This window comes from Eretmochelys imbricata, chromosome 21 (genome assembly GCF_965152235.1).
Source record: "Eretmochelys imbricata isolate rEreImb1 chromosome 21, rEreImb1.hap1, whole genome shotgun sequence".
Classification (NCBI taxonomy): domain Eukaryota; kingdom Metazoa; phylum Chordata; order Testudines; family Cheloniidae; genus Eretmochelys; species Eretmochelys imbricata.
This window is the reverse complement of record NC_135592.1, coordinates 9,709,286-9,730,185: the sequence shown is the minus strand read 5'-3', so window position 1 is coordinate 9,730,185 and position 20,900 is coordinate 9,709,286. Positions and strand designations below refer to the sequence as shown.

The window sequence follows — 20,900 nt, the reverse complement described above, 5'->3', positions numbered from 1 at the left end:
CCGTCCTCTCTTTGTTCAGGGTTGGGCGCCATTTTGCGCGGAGGCTGAGTGGAGGCGCTGATTGGGTTTCGGGGGCCGGTGGCGGAGCCAATCAGAGCGGGACCCGAACCGGGGGAGCGAGGCACGGTGAGTGCGAGCAGCCAATATGGAGCCCCCGAGCGCCGGCCCTAGCGCCGGGATTGGCGGGGCCGAGTGACCAGTCAGGAGGCCGCTCGCAGGGCCGGCTGGCCGGGCACTGGGGGAGCGGAGGGACGGGGCTCGGCTGCTGGGCCTGGGGCGGTTGCGCCGCCTGCGGAGGGCCCGGGACGGGGCGTGGGGGGAGGGTAGCGGGGCCTAGGGCCCGCCGCCCGGGCTGGAGGGGGCGGCCGGGCTCTGCCCCCGCGGGAGAGGGAGGCGCGCTCGCCCCGGCCCGCAGCGGGGCCCGGCTCTGGGGCGTCTCCCGGCTGGGGACCCTGTGCCCCGGGGAGCTCCGTGCAGCGAGAACGGGCCGCCACGGAGGGAGCCGCCACTGCGCGGGCCCCGCCCTGGGCGAGCCGGGGAGGGGGCTCTGGCGGGTCCCCGCTGGCTTCCCTGGCACATGGGCCTCGGGGTGGGCGAGGGCCAGGGCCCCCCCCGTCCCCGTCCTTCCCCCCTCGCGCAGCGGAGACCAGCTGCGTGTGCCCCCGCGGGGGAGAGCTACTGAGCCGGCTGCAGCCCGCGCCTGGGCGGGGGGAGCGGCCAGGGTTTCCCCTCCCCCGTGCAGCTGTGGCCAGCATGAGGGGCACGACCCTGTGTGCATCCCGTCTCCCCAGGGGGCTAGGAGCCTGCGTGCACCCCATCCCTGACCCCATAGTACAGAGCAGCCCGACCCGCGTTCCCCGAGGAGAACAGCCGTGCAGCGAAAAAAGCTGGGCTGAGCAGTTAGGTGTTTGTCTCCCTCTGCCCCATAGAGGGGCTCCCCTGCCCTTTCCCTCCCCTCATCAGCGCTGAGCGCTCTGCGGGCTAAGAAAATCCTGCTGTCCGCAGCTCACCACAGTTAAAAGCCCATTCTAGACAAATGGCACATAATGCTCAACTGGACTGAAAATCTCTGGAGGCGCACCCGGATTTGCAGGTTCCGTACGAGGTTAATCATGAAAACTGGGCGCCGTGTCTCCATTGCTGCAGAATAACACAAGATGACTCTCCTGAGCTGCTATTTTTGGCTGAATTCTTTCTTTGACTTTCACTGATGCACTTTGGAGAGAGTGGATGTGATTAGTCATGTATGTTCTCACTGAAGTAGAGGATGAGGTATAATTGCTTTCATCAGTTCATTTCATTTCACTTAAACCATGTTGACGCTAGAAACTTTGGCTGGTATGGTAATGTGGCTTACGTGTGGTGGGGGGCTTTTCAAGCAACATTTTTATATGGGCAAACATCCTAGTGTAGATGCAGTTATATTGTCAAAAGAACTTTTTGCCAGTATAGCTTATTTCATTCAGGGAACTGGCATATAAACTATACCAGCAAAAGTGTGCTTTTGTTGGTATACGCTGTATCTACACGAGGAGTGTCTGCTTGTATAGTTATACCAACAAACTGTTTCTAGTGTAGAAAATAACTTAGTCTCAAGTTATACAGGATTTGTGACCAGTCAGGCCAGCAGTTTGAAGGAGGCACATGCAGCATAATACAGAATCATTAATTTTTAAAAATTAATTCTGGTTTGCGAAAATTCTCTCTGTTCCTTATGAGGCAACAAAATGTTAAATGAGTGTCTATGGATAAATAAGCTGTATTTAAAAAACAAAAAAAGTAGTCTTCTTTCCCCCCCCTGCTGCTTCCCCTCCTCAGTAGATCTTTTGTCCCCACCATTGGTTGAGTCATGATCCTGCATGTCTAAAACCTCATTCTCTTCTCTTATTCTGACCCCCAAAAAAGCTGGATTGAGAAGAAATTTCCCAGAACTTTAGGTATAGAAGAAGGGGCCTGGCATTTGGATCTTAGAGTATAATAGGTCTCTGCTTAAAGGTTGTTTGTAGAGTAGAGGAAACCAAGGAACTTCTTGTGAGTATGTGCTTGGCTTACGCTTGGCTTATGTGCTGTATAACAGGCAGGCACTCACTGCTGAAATACCACCTTGAAGGATGGAATGTGGGAGCTGTTTCATGTGATACTGCACAAGCATTTAGGACAGAAGTGAAGAATACTGTATGCAGTTGAAACTAGAGGGAAAACTTTTGGTAGGCAGAATGTAACTAACAACTACAAATTAATACTGATACTAAAATGAATGATTATACTCTTGCAAAAGGGGATGGGAATTTTTTCTGGCCACGTAATCAGGATTTCAGCATTACATTTTAAGCAGAAGACAGGTTTAAATGGTCTTTGAAGTCACGTACCACTGGTCATGTTGCCACCACCACTTCCTGCAATATCCTGGATTTTCCTTAGTTTTCTGTCCAAGATACTTATCAAGCCTGGCCCTGCTTAGTTCATGAGATCAGAAAAGCACACAGCCTGAGGTGGTCTGACTTAGGTCCTCATTTTAAAGTGTTCAGCTATGTGTTCGCTGGGCTTTCTAAAATGCAACCATATTTATGTCTAGTTTTGAAAACCGTGCCAAAATTCACTCTTATTCTGCTGGGCCATGAAAAACACTACTGATCCAAAGAAGATCTCTGAGTATTTTGAAAGCTTGTCTATTTCACCAATAGAAGTTGGCCCCTTAAAAGATTTTACCTCACCCACCTTTTCTCTCTAACTGGGCCAGGGACAGATAAAGTTACAGTTGCAGCAAAATGTTGTATCTTTCTGTGCTATGACTCAGATTTTTGGTCTGGTCAGAGGGACTAGTGTTATTTCTTAATTCCAAACAAAGCTTTTGGCAGAGGGAATAAGCAAATTGTTACCACATTTAGACCATGTAGTCTGTCTGGTGCATACTGCACATAGTTTTTTTGTTGGCCTGATGCATGTTGATTATATTCATTTGACTGAGCTAACTAAATTTTAGATTACATTGCTGTTTTCTTTTGTATTAACCAAAAATAGATGAAGTAATCAGTCTATTTTGAAAGATGAGTAAATCAATAAAAAGCCTTTTTGCAATGGTCTTTATGATAAATGCAAAACAACTAATGCGTCTTAGGTTGCAAAGATAAACATAAAGGCCAGGAATTATAATGGTTTAAGTTTTCGTTGCAGTGTTAACTGACTCGCATTACACATGGTGTAGCCCTATCAGTCCCAGGATATTAGAGAGACAAGGTGGGGGGGTTAATATCTTTTCTTGGACCAACTTCTGTTTAGTGAAAGAGACAAGCTTTTGAGCTTAAATGGAGCTTTTCTTCAGATCTGGAATCTAACTAAAGTTCCCAGACCTAAAGAAGAGCTCTGTGTATCTCAAAAGTGTCTCTGTCTTGCCAACAGAAGTTGGTCCAATAAAATACATTACCCACCTTGTCTCTTATATTACGGAGCCAGTTGAAGTCAGTGGGTGTTGTGACTAAATCCTGTGCAGATATCAAATCTAATTCCTTTATTTTTCTTTTTAAAGTTGCTGAAAAATTTAGGGTGGCTATGAAACTGGATAGCAGTGACTTGTTCAATGGTAGAGTAGAACAAATGCTTCATTACAAGTGAAGATCAGAATTCTTCATTTGCTAATCAACTAGGAAAGGAAGAAATGGAGATGAGAATAAAGAGAGCTGTGGAACAAATGGTTTTACTTCAGCATTTTCTCCCCTGTGCATTGGAGTGAGGGATCAGGAATAGGAAAGCTATGGGAGAACCAGTCTGTTTTCAAGTTAAAAGAGAAGCAGGAAAAGAAATGGGGAGAACTGTTCATTCCTAAGGGCACAGGATATTTCAGCCCCTCATGTTACATCATCTTCTAACTGAAAATCTATGAAATTCTTGAGATGTAGCTTGGTGGTCAGGTGATGATTACAGTGAACTCTTCTGCACTGCAATGTTTTATTTATTAATTATAATTAGTGTATATTACGGTAGTGCATTGAGGACCCAACTGAGATTGAGTTCCCCATGCGCGAAGTGCTATCTGTACAAATAGTAAGGTACAGTCCCTGGCCAAGAGTTTACAATCTAAATTGACAAGACAGACAAATGGTAGTAGGGGAAACAGAGGCATGGGAGAGGTGGAATAATTTGCCCAAGATCAGCAGCAGAACTGGGAATAGAACCCTGTTCTCCTGAATCCCAGTCTGGTTCCCAAGCCGTTGGACGATGCTGCCTCTTTTTACACACGAGTTTTAGGAAAATACGTAATTTTCACATTAAAATATGTGGTCTCTTACTACAAATGAAAATGACGCAATGTAGGTCCTTTACTTGAAACAATGATGTTCTTACTGTTAAGGCGTGTCATCTAAATGTCATTAGATGGCTTGTTTTCCAGTTGCTGTAAACTGATTCTGATCTTGAGCCATTGGGGCAGTAATGATGCATTTTTTTATTGTCTTGTCAGATATCCAGACAGGTGCATTGGGTACAAGATTGGAACTGAGACACTATGGAGCAGTACACAGCAAACAGCAACAGTTCCACAGAACAGATTGTTGTGCAAGCTGGACAGATTCAGCAGCAGGTATGGAAAAATTCTCTTAAAGGGTGAGCTAGAGGTCCTGATATTTGTTACAAGGCGTGTCACGCTCTCTACAGTTCGACCGGGGCATCAAGATGCTGTGTGAGATTGACTGGATGCATGGCTGGTTGAGTGTCTTATCCCTTGCTCAGCAGTTTCATTGTATCATTGGAGTGTGCTTGAATATTAGCAATTGTAATCTATATTAAATAAAATAATAGAAACAACTGATACATACAATGCAAAGCTGAATTAGATTAGGGACTTTATCCTTAAATTCTGACATGAACAAAAATAATAAAAATTTAAGATCTTAAATGAAACAAAATGTAAATTTGAGCACTGAATGTCCACAAACAGGTGTTTATCTTCAAGGGTTGAAATAGGATTGTCTCAAGCAAACTTTGAGAATTTCTCTAGCTTTCCTTTCACAATCATGTTCATGTGAATCACTTTTCCTGGTCCCACTGAAAGATCAGGGTTACAAAGTAATTGCAACAAAGGTCTTTTGCTTTGTATTGGTCAAGCTGTCATTTGCTGGACTGTTTCTGTCTGAATCATTCCGCCAAACTTCTGGCTTGTGTACAGTAATGTTCAGGCATGTAGAGTTGCTTTTATGAAAGTGTTAAACATGCTTTTAAAATATTATCTTTACCTAGCCTCATATTGTGATGAATTTTCAAGCTGGTTATGTGGATTAGCTGTGTTGTTCAAGCCTTATTTGCTTGTGTTTGGGACAGTGGAAGTGAACTCTTTAGTTTGTTTCTGCTATGCACATGAGTGAGACAATATGAATCACACTTTCAATTTAAAATAGCACTTTGTTGCTGGTTGTCAACCAGTGTAAATACCAGACATTACAGGCCAGGCCCTACTTCCACTGTGGAAATTGACTTTGTCTTCAGTGGGAACAGCGCGTGGCCCTTACAGAGACCATCACTAAGTTATAAAGAAAATAAATTGTGGAAAGTTGAGAGCCATGTAGCTGATGCTGATAGATGGCTAAAATCAGACACTTTTTGATTGGTAGATTGACATTTTGTAATTATAAAGATTTGTCATCTTTTGCCCTGTAACACTTTGCAAAAGGCAGTATGACCAAACCTTGACCTAGTTTTCATTTCTTGTATTGGTTTTCAAAGTTAATGTAGTACTGGTGGTTGTTTTGAAAAGGAATCCTTGAATGCTGGTTTTAACAAAACGTGAATGGTTCAGTCTTAGTCTAATTCTCTGTGGATGGATGTCCATGTCTCACAAACCACTACTGCAACTGGCACTGATTATTTTTGGGAATCTCTCCTAAGAGGTTAGAGATAAGACGTGTCATTAGAGATTAAACTATTCTCTTCAGATTGCCCCTCAAGCACATGGGCTGGGTATGTAAAACTTACTTTGCTGCTGTCCATGCTGTGCCTTTTCTGTTGCATAAAGGACTTTGGAGCCATTTATTTGAGAGTCGGGGTCTGACAGCAGCCACACTTCTGTAATAACAAATACGCGCAATTAAAGGGAAAACACTTAAATAAACATGGGATAATTTTTAAAAAACAATATAGACTTCAAATTTTGAAAAATACTTTGACAGTGTCACTTGTGTTATGTTTTGTTGGTTGCTGACTCCTGCCAGTGAGCCCACATCGGGTTTGCTGGTATGCTCACATTATCTTAGGAAAGGAATGTTCAGCGTTCCTGTGTTCCAAGAACAAGTGATATGAGAACTTTAAGTTCTCCCTGTCCCATCGGTAAGGTTCTCTCTTGTCTCGAGCTCTGCATTTCCTTGTTGTTAAGTTTCAAGCTGTTCCTGTTCCTGTTCCCAGCAGCAGGGTGGCGTCACTGCTGTCCAGTTGCAGACAGAGGCCCAGGTGGCAACCGCCTCAGGCCAGCAGGTCCAGACCCTCCAGGTAGTGGTGATCTCTCTAATTGTGTCTATGTGCGCACTGCATGAACTTCCCCATTGCCTCGTCTCTCATGCTCTGTTCCTACCAGGGTTTGAAATAGGGACAGAATTAGTGGCCGTGTCATTGGTCTGTAGCAGCTGGGACATATGTCAACTGCAGTTTCATTCAATAAAAGGAATGAAGCGGTTAGAGCTGTCTGTTGGATCTAAAATGCATGCAGCCAAATCCTGATCCACTCATGAAAACTCTCTGCTGGTGTGATTATGAAGACTTTTTGTGTGTGGCTTCTCTGTGGAAAGAAGCCAAAGTGGGGTTGAAGAGAGAATTTTTTTTCTGACTAGAAACGAAAACTGAGGATTTTCTCGCCTGCTATGGGATTGAGATAATTACTGACCACGTATTTCTACTGTGACAACGCAAGCAGATCCATAAATTGCATCTTAATTACTACCAAAACCCACTACCAGTTGGGAAGGGATGCAGGTTATTTCAAACCCTGATTTCTGTTCATGTGAAATGTTCCGCATCTTACAAGCTTCATCTCATTGGTTTGTGTGACAGGTCTTTAAAGGGATGAAAAACCCCTTGATGGTAGATGTTACAAGATTGATACAGTGTTTTCTACCCATGTCCGGGGTCTTTGTGGGGGAGGGGCGGTCTTCCTCTTTTCTTTGGAGAAAAAATGTTCTGGATGGTCAGAATAGTCCTGCGAATAATGAAGTATATGCAGTGGTTTCCTGATGTGAGCTAAAATGTGAAAGAGGGTGAGCTGGTAGAATTGGCTTTCTTGAAGCTCGATTGTATCACAGTCCTATTGTGGAAAAGTTTGCTTTTCATCTCTCCTTTTTTGCTTGCGTTTTTAAAAATACATTAACAAAAATCCTGGATTGATGATATCATTTTATTTCAATTTAAGCATATCTGCTAATTACTTTTTGCTGCTTTGTGGCTGATGTATGCATGCTTGCATCTCTTTCACTATATTGTAATGCATACTGTTCACTTCTCATTATTGAAAGTGTTTTTTTATATGTTGGGAACAGTGGGTGGAAGAGACTGAGTAGTAGGACTATCAGATGACTTAATGAAGCCAGGATATCCTATTTGGGAGCTTGACTGCTGATACATACCTAGGGTTGCTGATGGGTGTGTCATTGTATAAGCCGCTAATGCATTTCAGCATATAGAAAGTGGAGCTCTTTCCTTTGAGGGACCTTATTATTTTAGATAGTTTCATAAATTCTGAATTTTTTTTTACTGATGATGATTCAGTCACAGATTGGTCTCCTGCACTGTAATTAGTTGAAAGCTGGGGGATAGAAGTGTCAAAAAAGAGAGATCTGGAGGTAGAAGTCAGAGGTGATGGTCATTGGCCTTTGAAAGCCCTTGAAGTTTCCATGTTAACTGAAATTAGAGTTCAGTGGTTGCTCTATTATGCTTTTTCTTCCCCACTACGAAATATGTTAAGTGCAGTGAAGAATAATCCTGTTGTCCATTGCCTCCCACTCCAAGCTTAAGACCTAAAGATGTGGCTTTTATTCAGCTCTTCATCTGGCATATTTTTGGGCAGATGGCTTTTCTTCCTTGCTAGATAAATATAGCTGAATGGAGTTTTCCGTTGCCTTCCTTTCTCCCCAAGGCCTCTTCCCAAAGAATATTTGTAAGGGCCATTATGTCTGATCTAGAAACCTTCACTAGTCCAAGACTTGTTGGTTCACGTTTTCATCCACTCTTCCTTTCTGAGCCATACTTCCTACTGGTACAAGTACAACTTCCCTTTATGATCACAAGAAGATGCTCCAAGAACATTGTATGCTATATCCATCTGGAAATTAAGATGCAATGAGAATGTCATTTCTTGAACCCCACCTGCCAAGGTAGCTTCATATTGGAGCCTTTACTCATCTGCATCTTCTTAATGAAATACAAAAACTTATTGTGGATTGTGAGCTCTTTTTTGAAAGGTTCCAGTTCTCAGGCTGTCTATATTAGTGTATGCACAATTTAGCCAGATGAATATATAAATATTGTACATGCTTTATTGTATCTGGACTTTGTGGTTTTTGATTAGGCAGTAGCAGAAAAGGACAACTTACTAAATTCTGCAACACAAGATGGAGACACTTAGAAATTTTGGTTGTTGGAAGTTGTGCATAAAAACAATTTAGAGACTATTATTTAGTTTTCATGGCCCTTCCACTGAAATAAATAAACGTTTAGCCCTTTATTTATCAGTTTCACTTAAGGTTTTTTTTTGTCATCTGACTTTGTTTCATTGTTTTGTTTGTTTGTTCCCTTCTCTAGGTCCAGGGTCAGCCATTAATGGTACAAGTAAGTGGAGGTCAGCTGATCACATCAACCGGCCAGCCGATCATGGTGCAAGCTGTGCCTGGGGGTCAGGGCCAGACCATCATGCAAGTCCCAGTTTCTGGATCGCAAGGATTGCAGCAGGTCAGTATACTCTAATTTCATTAATCATAATGGTCAAGGAATGAACTATGGCTGTTACAGGGAAGATCATAAGCTAGTGTAAATTGTCATTGCTTCTTTGAAGTCAAGGGAACCATGACAACTTATACCAGCTGAGGATCTGCCCCAGTGAGCATTGTATGAACCTCTGTGACAGTTTTTGAGGTGCCCAGGACTGAGAGTCTCCTTGTTACATCTCCCTCTCTCTAGCGAGAGGAAGAATTGAATGTGCTTAACTTGTGCCAACTACCTGAAGCCTCCAGTCTGTTAGCCTCTAAATATTTTCCACAGGGCTATGCCAGCCCTTACTTTGCCATGCAGGTTAATAATAGGTGCACCCCAATCTCTGAGCCACTTTGAAGTGTTCCCCCTGTAGTGTGCAGCCCCTTATTGACTGAACCCTGATAGTAGTTCCAGGTAAGCTGTCCCCCAAAGGCAACTGTGTACGGCTTGAATGATTCGACCCAGTGTCAGCTCTTTGTATAATACTACAGCATGGAATTATATTTTGTATTTATAGTGATGACAGTACATGAATTTATTATCAAGGATTAAATTTTAAGAGATAGTAAGTAAACATCATGGAAACCAGTTACGTATAAAACCAAGTCATCACTCACTTCCTAGAGATTAAACTTAATTTAGCAAGCTAAGGTTCTGTCTAAGTAAGTTTCTCACCCCAGATGTTTTCTGCAGCATTTCAACCAAGCCTGGTTGAGATCCCGTTTTCATGAATGTAGATGCACTGGCTGTATACTTCCCCAGGTGCAAGATAGTCTTTTTGCCTTCCCTTGTCTGCCCCAAAGTTCATTGTTTGCTCCTAGAGACAGGACAGCCCCCTGTGGTTCTGTCTCCAGTGTCTTGTGTTCCTGTTGACTTCATATCTAAAAGGAGTTTCCATTGTGTTGGCTTCCAGTGGTTAATTTATATTTGACAGAGAAATATACTCTTACCTCCTTTCTTGAAGAAACCTATTTTTCTCTTTGGTCAGTGACGGACTTCAAAACATATTTTCAATGTGTATACACAACTCCTTAAATATCATTCGTACATATGTCATGCAATGATTATGAGGATCAGTATGACATAAACTTTTATTAGAGACCTCACATGCCATTCTTTATGGATAGATACTATGAAAGCAGGTGCTAGGTGTAAGTGCATATGTCAGTCCTGTTAGGAGTTGCTGTTACATAACAGTGAACTCTTTGCCAGCTGTCCCCCATGAGGCTCTGTGTCACAACCAAATATTAAAAGTGAAGCTTCTTCTGTATTTCAAGTATATTTCCAATGGGTGCTACAAATATACTCAGCACAGTCCCCTGAAATGCAGCCAGAGCTTTTTCTGGTTCTTGGCAGCTGTAACACACAGCAGTTCCATGCCTACTCATGTGCTTGTCCCATAAAAATATAGAATTCCTTGAAAATGCTTCAGGACTAACATGAAGTTCAGTTATTCCGATGTATGAAGGCTGGAGGAGAATTTAAAACCTCTGGCTTCACAGAGAGTAATAGTACTTGGTGGGATAGGATTATTTTTCAGTAATACACATTGGATAGAACTATCATTTGGTTTTAGGCACGGCCTCGGTAAGTGTTCCTCAAAAACAAAGGGTGGAAAAGTTAAGCAACTCATGCAAAAGATGTTCCTCTGTTTGTGTGGTCTGGTGGTTAGAGCATGGGGATTGTGAGTCTGACATCGCAGAATTTTTGTCTGTGCCATGCCACAAACTTGCTGTGTTGATGAGGTTATTTAGTGACTTGTGAAATACTTCAGTATACTTGGCTGAAAGGCACTATTTATTAGGAAAACACTTACCATTCCTCAGTGTAACATACTCTATACAGCCTATATATTTGAAGAAAGTGTGTAATTGGGATTTTCAGCAATGGGGGCTGACGGTATTCCAGTTTATCCTGAGAGGTGCACAAAGAGGGGTGGAAAGTATCTCTTCTCTGCAAGGTTAGTCTTACACTTTTGTAAATACCAGGCTACTTTTATGTGCTTGATAATTAGCACTTGTAATACTTTACAGCTATCTTAATAAACCCATAAAGTCCCATTCCTCCTGTGATTTAGGTAAGTATTATCCCTAGTCTCATGCTCAAAGCTAGTGTATTTCTCTCTCTGATTATGCCGTATTTAGTAAACAGGGGAGAGCTGACAGGGCATGATGACATGAGCATGTATATTTGCTTCTTTCGGCTTAGTCTTATCCTCCCTTGCATTAGTCATTACTATGTCACAGGGCAGGAATAAATTAAAACAAACCCTCTCCATTAAAAGAGGAAAGTTAGTGGGGTTTTTCCCCAATGGCTGCAGTAGATGACTATTGGAAGATGATTTGATAATGCTGAGGCCAAAGGGAAAAAACTAACAGGTTTAGTTAATGTTCCTTTCTGACTCTTCCTTCCACAGATTCAGTTGGTCCAGCCAGGTCAGATTCAGATTCAAGGTGGGCAGGCTGTGCAGGTGCAGGGTCAACAGGGCCAGACCCAGCAGATCATTATTCAGCAGCCACAGACTGCAGTTACTGCTGGCCAGACACAGGTAACTGCACCAGCATGAAAAGGATTTGTAATGGGCTCTCAATAAGGGAGAAAATGTTAGGAAGTTAGTTTCCAGAACCATCTGATATTGAAATAAATAAGTAAATTCACCTTTTATGCTATTTTCTTTTTTGCAAATCGCTTTCCTGGGACAGAATAACCGTATTTGTCACTTAGTTTCACCAACTGGTTCTTATTTGTACATTATTGATTTGGGATTTCCTGAATGGGAATGTGTAAAATGAAAAGTACTGTTGAATTTAACATTCCTCACCCCAAAAAATTTTCAAAAGTTATAGTTACATTTGACTTTTGTGAAATCTTTTTTATTTAGGAACAGGGTTTTTTTGTTACTGTTACTTGAGTATCCGTTTAACATGTTGATCATGAAATATGAGACCTAGATTTTTTTTAAAAAAAAAAAAAATACTCCCAGTGTATTAAAAATATTTGTGTATCTAGAACTGCCCTTTTAAAACTCTGTGATGTCTCTTGTGAACTTTTGAAAAACTTGCGGTTGCTACTACTATTACACAATAATATCACAAGAAGTTCTTGATGCATCTACGGATTTGATCAGTTAATTTAGTCCCCCATTTCTCTTGTTCCTTACAACAAATTTAAGTACAAGTTTTGTATATATTTTAAGTATCTTTTACTCTTCAGTTGAAATTGGCGTGTAAATACACAGTTCTATTCTGAGTATTCGTAATAAAATCAAAGGAGACTCACGTTTTCGGGTTCAATATGGATATTAACAGGGATGGAAATCTTTAACTTCTCAGCATTTTGTAATTTGTGATGATCTTTGTTTCATTTAGACCCAGCAGCAGATAGCAGTTCAAGGGCAGCAGGTGGCACAGACAGCAGAAGGCCAGACCATTGTCTATCAGCCTGTTAATGCTGATGGAACTATTCTTCAACAAGGTGTGAACTTTGGCTTATAAAGGGCAGCACATTCTCTTAAGTTACAGTTGAAAGTTTCCAGAGAGACGCATACCATTTCATTTCTTCTTGGCTGCTTAGTGTTGAGAAACACCGTGACGATTGGAAGAGCAAAAGTTTTTGTTCCTCTTCCTTCTATCTGTCTTTGGAGTTGGAATTGTAGGTTTTTACTACTCTTGACATCAGTAAGATTTTTTTTCTGATGTGCCTTATGTTGCTGGTAACAGAATGTGTTGTACCAGCTGTGATGCAAAGAGTTTGAAATGTACAAATAAGTGCAGGAGATTTTTTTTCACATTGACCATATAGATTCGCATTTGTAGAGCTATCTTTTTAAATAGCTACAGAAATCCTTTTTCCCAGACCACAGTGAAGCAGATAAATTAATCCTCCCCTCCCCAGCCCTTTGCAGGGCTGGTTACTAGGAATCTGCAAATATAAATGTAAAGCTCTTTGGTGTGGAAAGTGCAAATGGGATTATGGAATAAGACTCAGTTCTTCACTTGCAGGTTTAATGTTTAAATAGAATGTGAGCTTTGGGTTCCTGACAAATTGTCAGGAGAGTGCAAGCATCTACATTTCCTTTTTGAGCTTGCAGAGAAATGGCTTCACATTTGGGCTGTGACTCCAATGTATGTGACAAATAAACATGTTGAAAAGTTGAGTGCATTTGTATATTAAGGACAGATGATGGGATTTGGTTAGTAGTTTGCTTGTAACATTTTTTTGCCATCCTCTTGTACGTTATGCAAGAGCGAGTGAATGAAAATAGAAGTGGGACTAATTGTGTTCCCTTCGTTCTTTCTGTGTGCGTGTTTTTGTTTTTGTTTTGTGTTTTATTTTCTTAAAGTTACAGTCCCTGTTACAGGCATGATCACCATCCCAGCAGCCAGTTTGGCAGGAGCACAAATTGTCCAGGCAGGAGCCAACACCAATACAACTAGCAGTGGGCAAGGGACTGTAACTGTGACGCTACCAGTTGCTGGAAATGTGGTCAATTCAGGTGGAATGGTTATGGTACGTATGGAATTTCCAAGTTTTTTCACTTTTTTTGTCATTTTACAGGTTAAAGTTTTCTGTCTTCGAACTGCGGCTTGAGATTCATGTTAGCTTCACCTAATATGCTCAGTCTTCTCAGAAATTAGTTGTAATTAGGACTTCCTATTGGTTTAATAAGGATTTAAAATTGGAGTAAATAATTGTACTGTTGAATCTGTATGGCAAATTATTACATAGGTCATGCTTCCTCTTCTGATAACTCTCCTTTTTTAAAAAAACTGGAATAAATAGATTGTAATGTTTAATCTAGGAGTAGTCCTAGCCATTTTGCTGGCCAGGGCAGAAAACATTTTCATTGCGCCCACCAGCCTGAGTGGCTGAACAAAAAAAACCCGAAAGCCCAAAGCCAAACCAAAAAAAACCCCACCAGCCAGCCAATCAGAACATAGCACGCACGCACACAAAGTATGGGGTCCCCTAGAAGTTGGCTGCCTTACTCATCTAGCTGTAGAACTATCCCGGATTTAATTTCTGTGGGGAGTTATTACATAGATCATGCTTTCTCTCCCCTATAATTTTATTATTGAATTCAAAGAAGTTCAAAATTTTAATATAAAGGAACTTTTATTAGAGATACATACAAATTTGAAGAGTTCAAACAAAAACATGCTATTCTTCAGTATCCCATAGATGTTTTTTTCTGATAAATAAGTGCTTTGTTCTGCTCATGCTATTACTGCATTTGTGCTGAGATTCCCTCTTGGCTTGTGTTTTACTGTTCAGCTCCATTAGATGGCAGCAGACATTTTATAAGTAGCACTTGTTTAATAAACATACAGAAATAGTTAGACAAGTAGAACATACACTAATAAAATACAAATAGAAGAGATGAGTATAATACATTACGTTGTACAGGAAAACGACGTGCAGCTTTCTTAAAAAAAAATCTGGTTATGTAGGAATCTGAACAGGTTTTCATATCGTTGTCATGTAAATGTCAGGTACAAAACAATCAGTACAAAAGTGAACATTTGTTTAGAGAAACTTTACACAGTAATATTTATTTACATTTAGCTTTTTATACAAACAACAAAATATCAGAAACATTGGCAATGTGTAACTGACAGTTCGTTGAGTGGTGTGCAGTTGACTTGATACTCCGTCACTTTGGAGCAGACACAATTGTTTTTAAGACCATGCATCTTTTCAGTTACTTCTACATTAATATTTTTGGACTGATCGTATCTCCTTTTGCGTATGTAGCTTCTGCTGTGAACTGTATGCATATGAGAGTGTTCTTCTTTACACAGATGGTACCGGGGGCTGGATCAGTACCAGCTATTCAGAGGATTCCATTGCCAGGGGCAGAGATGCTTGAAGAGGAGCCTCTCTATGTAAATGCCAAGCAGTACCATCGAATCCTGAAGAGGAGGCAGGCACGAGCCAAGCTGGAAGCTGAGGGGAAAATCCCCAAAGAGAGGAGGGTGAGTATATAATCCAAGGTTACTTTTTAGACACAGTGTGGAGGAATGACATTGCATTATAAGGGTATAGAAGACATTTTGGGTGATATGGAGAACATTGGAGTTGATTCTAATAGACTTCTTCCTGCCTTGTGCAACATACATATGTGTGTCTCACTGATGGGTATTCCTCGTCACATTTTGTCTTTGACAGGCATCAGAGCCATTTCTGAGTCCATGTGTTGCAATCCTATTTACTTCCTTGGCTCTTAATTGTTGAAAGTATATGTGGTTGTATTGTAACTGGCGAGTACACTGACTTTCCTCAAAGGCACTTTGTTTTTCATTAGAAGGACCTGGTTCTGAGTGCTCAGCTGCAGTAATAATACTGAGCTAGAAAGCATTGAATGGTTCCTGGCTATTTTTTTTTTATTGTTGCAGAAATACTTGCATGAGTCTAGACATCGTCATGCCATGGCTAGGAAACGGGGAGAAGGTGGGCGTTTTTTCTCACCGAAGGAAAAGGATATGCAGGTGAGAAAAACCTTTGCTTCCAGCTATGTTCTTTGTATGGCTGAAATTTGCACATGCCTTCCGAGTAGCCCTCTGCTGCTTTCCTGACCTTGTTGGGCTAAGCCCATGGCCTTTGTCCTCTTTCCCCAATCCGCATTTCAGGCTTTATGTGGAAAGTCTCCTATCTCACTTACTGTATAGAACAGGTCCTCAGTAGCTAGGCCATAGTAATCTTAATATAAACCTGTATTCAAGTTTGTTTTATAAATGGAGAGAAGTGTAATAGCTGTATTTGTTTGCCTGTACAGAAAGATGCAGTCAGCTGCTCCTTTTGTCAGCTGCCTCAAGAGGGTAGTGAAAGATGGATGAAAGTCAAGGAGCACGCAGTGTGAAATTCAGAAGTGGGCATGTTCGGCTCTTTTTATTTTTAAAATTACAGCTTTAATATTTCACACTTGTTTTAAATGAAGTGAAAGGAGCAGGAGAGGCTTTCAGAAAAGTGAATATAATAGGGTAGAAAATAGAAAGCACCGTTGCCTTTTACAGCATCGAGGTAGCAGCGTATCTTTAATCTAAGAGATCCATTCTCTTTAGGGATAAGATACCTCTTTAGTACATACCAACTCCTTCCCAACCATGTCTCGTACATGATTGGCTTGAGTTGTGAGCTGTTGTCAAAGACCAGAGCTGGTTTGCTTGAAATTCATCTAATTTAGTACTGTAGTCTGGAATGTACTGTTTAAAAGTCATAATTCTCTATGATGTGTGATACAATGTTCTTGTCATCTGTAAATTTATGCCTCTTCTATCCTAGTGTCCCTTGAAAATGTGAGGAAAATGTCTGTAGTAGAGAGAGGATTAATTTTCTGGGGATGGAATGAGTAATGCTGTCAACACTTTAAACTTAAAGGGATGTAGATATTACTCCTTAAGGGAGAAGGGGAGACGCGATTTAAGCTGTTAACTTAAGGCTCTCCTTCCTTAAGGAATATCTCTTTACTCCCAGGACCTAAAACTTCACTGTTTCCTCTGAATTAGAATTCCACATTCTAACTCAGTGGATTTCAACCTGTGGTCCATGGACCCCTGGGGGTCCACAGACTGTCTAAGATTTCCAAAGGGTTCTGCACCACCATTTGACATTTTTTAGGGGTCCACAAATGGAAAAAGTTTGAAAATCACTGTTCTAACTGCATGCTTCATTTGCGTTCAACGGCTTTCTAAAGCTGCTTGAAGGTACAGTATCACTTGGCTTTGAATATTGGAGAATTTGGCAGGTCTCACACCTGTCTAACTATGGCAATAAAAGGTTGTTTGGCAAAGCTACTTTTGTTGTCTAAGGTTACTTATCTTTTCCCAATCATGCAGTCTTGCATTTACTACCGGAGATGTGCTGTTTGACTGGAAGAGTCTTGCAAAGTTAGTTTCTTAACCTGTAGGTTTTATGAACCAGCACCTCAGCTGGTGTAAACTGGGTTAGCTCCGCTGAAGTCAGTGATTTATACTAAGCTGAGTTTCTGGCTCAGTAACTCTTCATATATATTTTTTTCTTTTGGACAAAGGGAGATACTTGCCCTCGAGGATTGGCTGCTGTAGTAGAAGTACTTTGCTGTAAGGAAAATACTTTAGGGTCACAGTATTGTTTGTCTTTTGTATCTACAGGATCCAACTCAGGCAAATGAAGAAGCAATGACACAGATGATCAGAGTATCCTAACCACTGTCTGAAGGAAAAAGTAACCGAGCAAGTTTCCTGTCCCTCTGCAAGTGTGTCCTATCTTACCAGTGTATCAAGCAAACCTTCCAATGGGACAATCACCATATCTTAGCCTACCCTTTTCTATACAACAAAAACCACCTTTCCAGTAAGTGGTTTGTTTGGGATTTTAACTGCAGTGGACTCCGCAAATAGAAATTATAGGGACCTTTTTGGTATACCCATGTAATTCAACGCAGGGGTTTGAAAGTCTGACAACTCATGCCTTTTACATTTCTTGAATTAAGGTTGGCCAGCTGACACAGTGCTTAGCAATAAGTCTGGCATGCTGAAGCAGGGCTAACTGAGACCATAGAGATCCATGGCCCTTCGGCAGAGGAGTAATCCAGTTTGTAGCAACCAGAGCTAACATGGCTACACCACAGTGCTTTGTTTTCCCAGTGGAGATTTGTTGTTTATATCCACTCCTCAGCTTTGGACTTCATTTACTGACAGCTGAACTGTTCACTTGTAGTTGCATTTGCCCTTCTGGAACTGTGTAACAGAACAGAAAGAGGTTCTCTAAGCGCCATCCTGTAAAAGTAAACAGCAAGCTCTTTTCTGGGAAAAGTTCAGCCATCTTGTCAAGTTGTTGTGAATATTGCAAGACCTTTACAAGAATTGAAATATTGTATATCTGTTCCAAGGAGTAAGATGGGAGTGGATCATTGACTCAGAGCTAAGTAAGGAAAACAACCTTGGCGCTGGTGGCATGTTGCTAGCAATGGATGCCTTGAAAGGAGAAATCCAGCTCCTGGGATAAAAATGATAAAAAAAAGTTTGAGATTCTCTTCTAAAAGAAGTTCAATGTTGGTTTTTACTCTGCCAGTGCAGAACTTGGTTACTCCAAGAGATGAAATCTGGAACCTCAGAATGGAGGGACTGACTATCTCCCACTGTGGCTGTTTGAGTGTGTTTTAAATTGCAGATGGTTCTGTATGGTGCTTTGACCTTATTCAGGGCGAAGGACGGCTCCATCACAACTGGAGCAGAGGCCAGCTCAATTTGGTGCATTCTGGTCTAGCTCAAAGACTATTTATGCAGTGAGGGTAAATGTTGTCGATCCCTTCAGGCTTTTTATGAAATGTCCTCTTTTATAAACATGGCACTTAGAGAATGAAGGAGGAATCTTTGCTTTTTTTTTAAGTAGAATCCCTTTTTTGTGACTTCTTTATATGGGCATCTGTTGAATACCTTTGTGATTAGCCACTCTTGGATTTTGAACTTGGTCCATCATCCTGGCTTTGAAATTTGGCAATGGGATCTGAGGTTTCTATAGCCTTCTAGCAGATGAAATTTAGCTGCCTATTTTCACCCCTACTTCATCCGCACTTAAGCTGATCCCCTTTACACATCTACGGTGCTCTGTGTTTTAAATCTTAAGACTGTATTGGGTCACCAGAATTAAGTGTGATGGGTGAGTCTGAATGATGAAAGCAGTGGAGAGGAGAGTCTTCATGGGTGAAGCAGTGAAGAAGGAGATTTGGAAAGGCTAGGTAAATTTCAGGGGACTCTGTCTTAAGGTAGCAGAGCAAGCACAGTTGTTTGGAGAATATGCCATATACCATCTCCTCAAATCGTGACAGGAGGAACACTCAAAGTAACAATTTAGTTGTGTAAACTGGAGGAAGAAAATCGGGTGGCAAACAGAGGAGAGGGATGGGTGAACAATGCCACCAGAAGACCCCTTTCCTTTGGATAAAAGGATACTAAACCTAAAATAGTAAAAACAGGTGGGAGAGCATCAAAGAGATAAACAGAAAAGGGGGAAATGATTTATTTCAGTTTGTCAGCAGTCAGCCTGGAGGGGAGAGACTGCTTGACCAGATGCCAAGAGAACTGGAGTTCTTGGGCCAGCCACCTAGGAAGGTTCCCAAATTTCAGCCAGTAAAAATACAGGAAGGGAATTGCTACATTGGGATTTGGCTTTTGGCGTGTAGACTATATTTTGTAATTAAAGATGATAATCTTTCCTGCCTAGTTCAATGTTCCCCACCCCCATGGTTGACACGAACTAAAATTTGCAAGGAGCTGTGTTGTAGTTTGTTGGTTTTGTACACAGTTGAGGGATGACATGGAACCCTAGTTTCAATTCATGACATGCAAATAAAGGAATACATTATTTTTGTATTTTGTCTTAGGTTGTATTTGTTACTTACTTTTTGCATTTTCATTTTATTATTCAAAAAGCATTAGTTTGCCCCTTACATCGTTGGCATCTCTGGTTGGTTGCTCTGTCTTAAAATATTTTGGCCAATTAGAGTATGGTGCTTTTTTTTTCTTCTTCACTTGGCTACCATGAAACCCTTGCTTAACATTTTTTGTCATGTCCCCTATTTCAGGAAATATCAAACTCTTTCCTAACGAAGGAACAGTAAATATTTTGCTTTGTTCGAATGAACACATTATTGTAAATACTTTTTAAGGGCATTTGTACATTTTGTCAGTCTGGGTTATCGATGCACGCTGGGTGGTGGGAAGAGTAGTTCCTTTCTGGATTAAGGAAGCCTCTCAGTCTTTCTGCTTTCATTTTACTACCAGTTTCTATCCCAGAGAATCTTCTCTGAAAGTTGGGAAGTTAAGGGAATGGAGGTTGTTGGTCTGATATCTGTATCTGCGTAATTAGCCCCAGTGTTTTTTTCTTTAAGAATTTATACAACTCTTCACAAAACATCTAGAACTTCTTCCAGATAACCCCCTACCCCCCCCAATAAATTCTCTGAGCCATAGTTGTAGAAGGTTTATAAAGACCTATGCATTTGTGCTACATAGATTTCTTGTAGGTAAGTTTTTATACAGTGGTGTGAAAGCCTGGGTGTTTGTGTCATACTTTTTCTTTGTTTTGGTTTTCCCGTATTCAGTGACACATTTCTGAAGGCCTTTGTTTGCTCAGTGAGATTGAAGATCTCAGCACCATGTTACAAAAAGATTCCAAACTCTTTTTACAAATAAATTATAAAACTGGAGATGCTGTGAGATAAAAGCCTGTAGTAAGTGAATGTGAGCACTCTAGCTTGTGTATTGGCTAGATTTGGACATAAATTCCAGATTGGGGGCACAGTACAGTAGGACAGATCAGGATATAAGAAATAATGATGGGTATGAGGCGAACTTGATGCTTGGTGAGTTGACCCCTAAAGTATTGGAGCATTGAATCTATCAAAACCAGTTTTATACAAGTGTAGAATGGGGTGTGGGAAATGATCCCTAAGTGAGGCTAAGTAGTTTCAAAGGCTTTTGCATGTTAAAAAAAAAAAGTCAGTTTCTTACTTTGTGAATGGGTGGGCGGGAGGTATTGAGATTTGTGTAACGTAAGGCAATGTTTGTAAATAGTTCAAAAGTTTATAATTTTTTTTATATGATGCATTTTTTCAAGTGTATTTTGTCTTTAATAGATGCAACTGTAAGTACTGTGTACACTATCCAGCGAATAAAAAATTTATAAACTCTGAGCTCCTGGGTTTTGCTTTCTTTCTTATCTCTTTAAACTTTTCTGAGTGGTTGTGGTGCAGTTGGGATGATTTTTACCCTTTCCTCTGCACCGCACATCCCCAAAAAAGTTCTGGTCCTGTTCACAGCATCTATAAACAGGTGGCGTGCAATATTGATGAAGGCCAGACTACCCCAGGGACCTGTGAGCAAGCTGTGAGTGACCGCAGCTTCAGGCAGCCAGTCTCCCTGTAGCATGGCCTGCAGCCATTGAGGACAATTGGACTGTGCCTGTAAGGTCTTGTT

General features: G+C 41.2%; 1 protein-coding gene across 13 annotated transcripts; it reads left to right on the top strand.

The window, feature by feature from the left end:
- The first annotated feature begins 1 nt into the window (after position 1).
- Positions 2–20,606, top strand: NFYA (nuclear transcription factor Y subunit alpha). Of its 13 annotated transcripts, XM_077839536.1 has the most exons (11): positions 470–1,272; positions 2,078–2,207; positions 4,457–4,576; positions 6,391–6,477; positions 8,776–8,922; positions 11,360–11,491; positions 12,312–12,417; positions 13,286–13,452; positions 14,745–14,918; positions 15,339–15,431; positions 17,073–20,606. In XM_077839536.1, the coding sequence occupies exons 3-11, from the start codon at positions 4,502–4,504 to the stop codon at positions 17,124–17,126; spliced, it is 1,035 nt and encodes a 344-aa protein (XP_077695662.1). In that variant the 5' UTR covers positions 470–1,272; positions 2,078–2,207; positions 4,457–4,501; the 3' UTR covers positions 17,127–20,606. The 13 variants fall into 13 exon arrangements, with proteins under 13 accessions (XP_077695672.1, XP_077695671.1, XP_077695667.1 ...); XM_077839541.1 differs by lacking the exons at positions 470–1,272; positions 2,078–2,207 and adding an exon at positions 5–126 and having other exon boundaries at positions 13,292–13,452; XM_077839542.1 differs by lacking the exons at positions 470–1,272; positions 2,078–2,207 and adding an exon at positions 6–126 and having other exon boundaries at positions 13,304–13,452.
- The last annotated feature ends 294 nt before the right edge of the window (positions 20,607–20,900 follow it).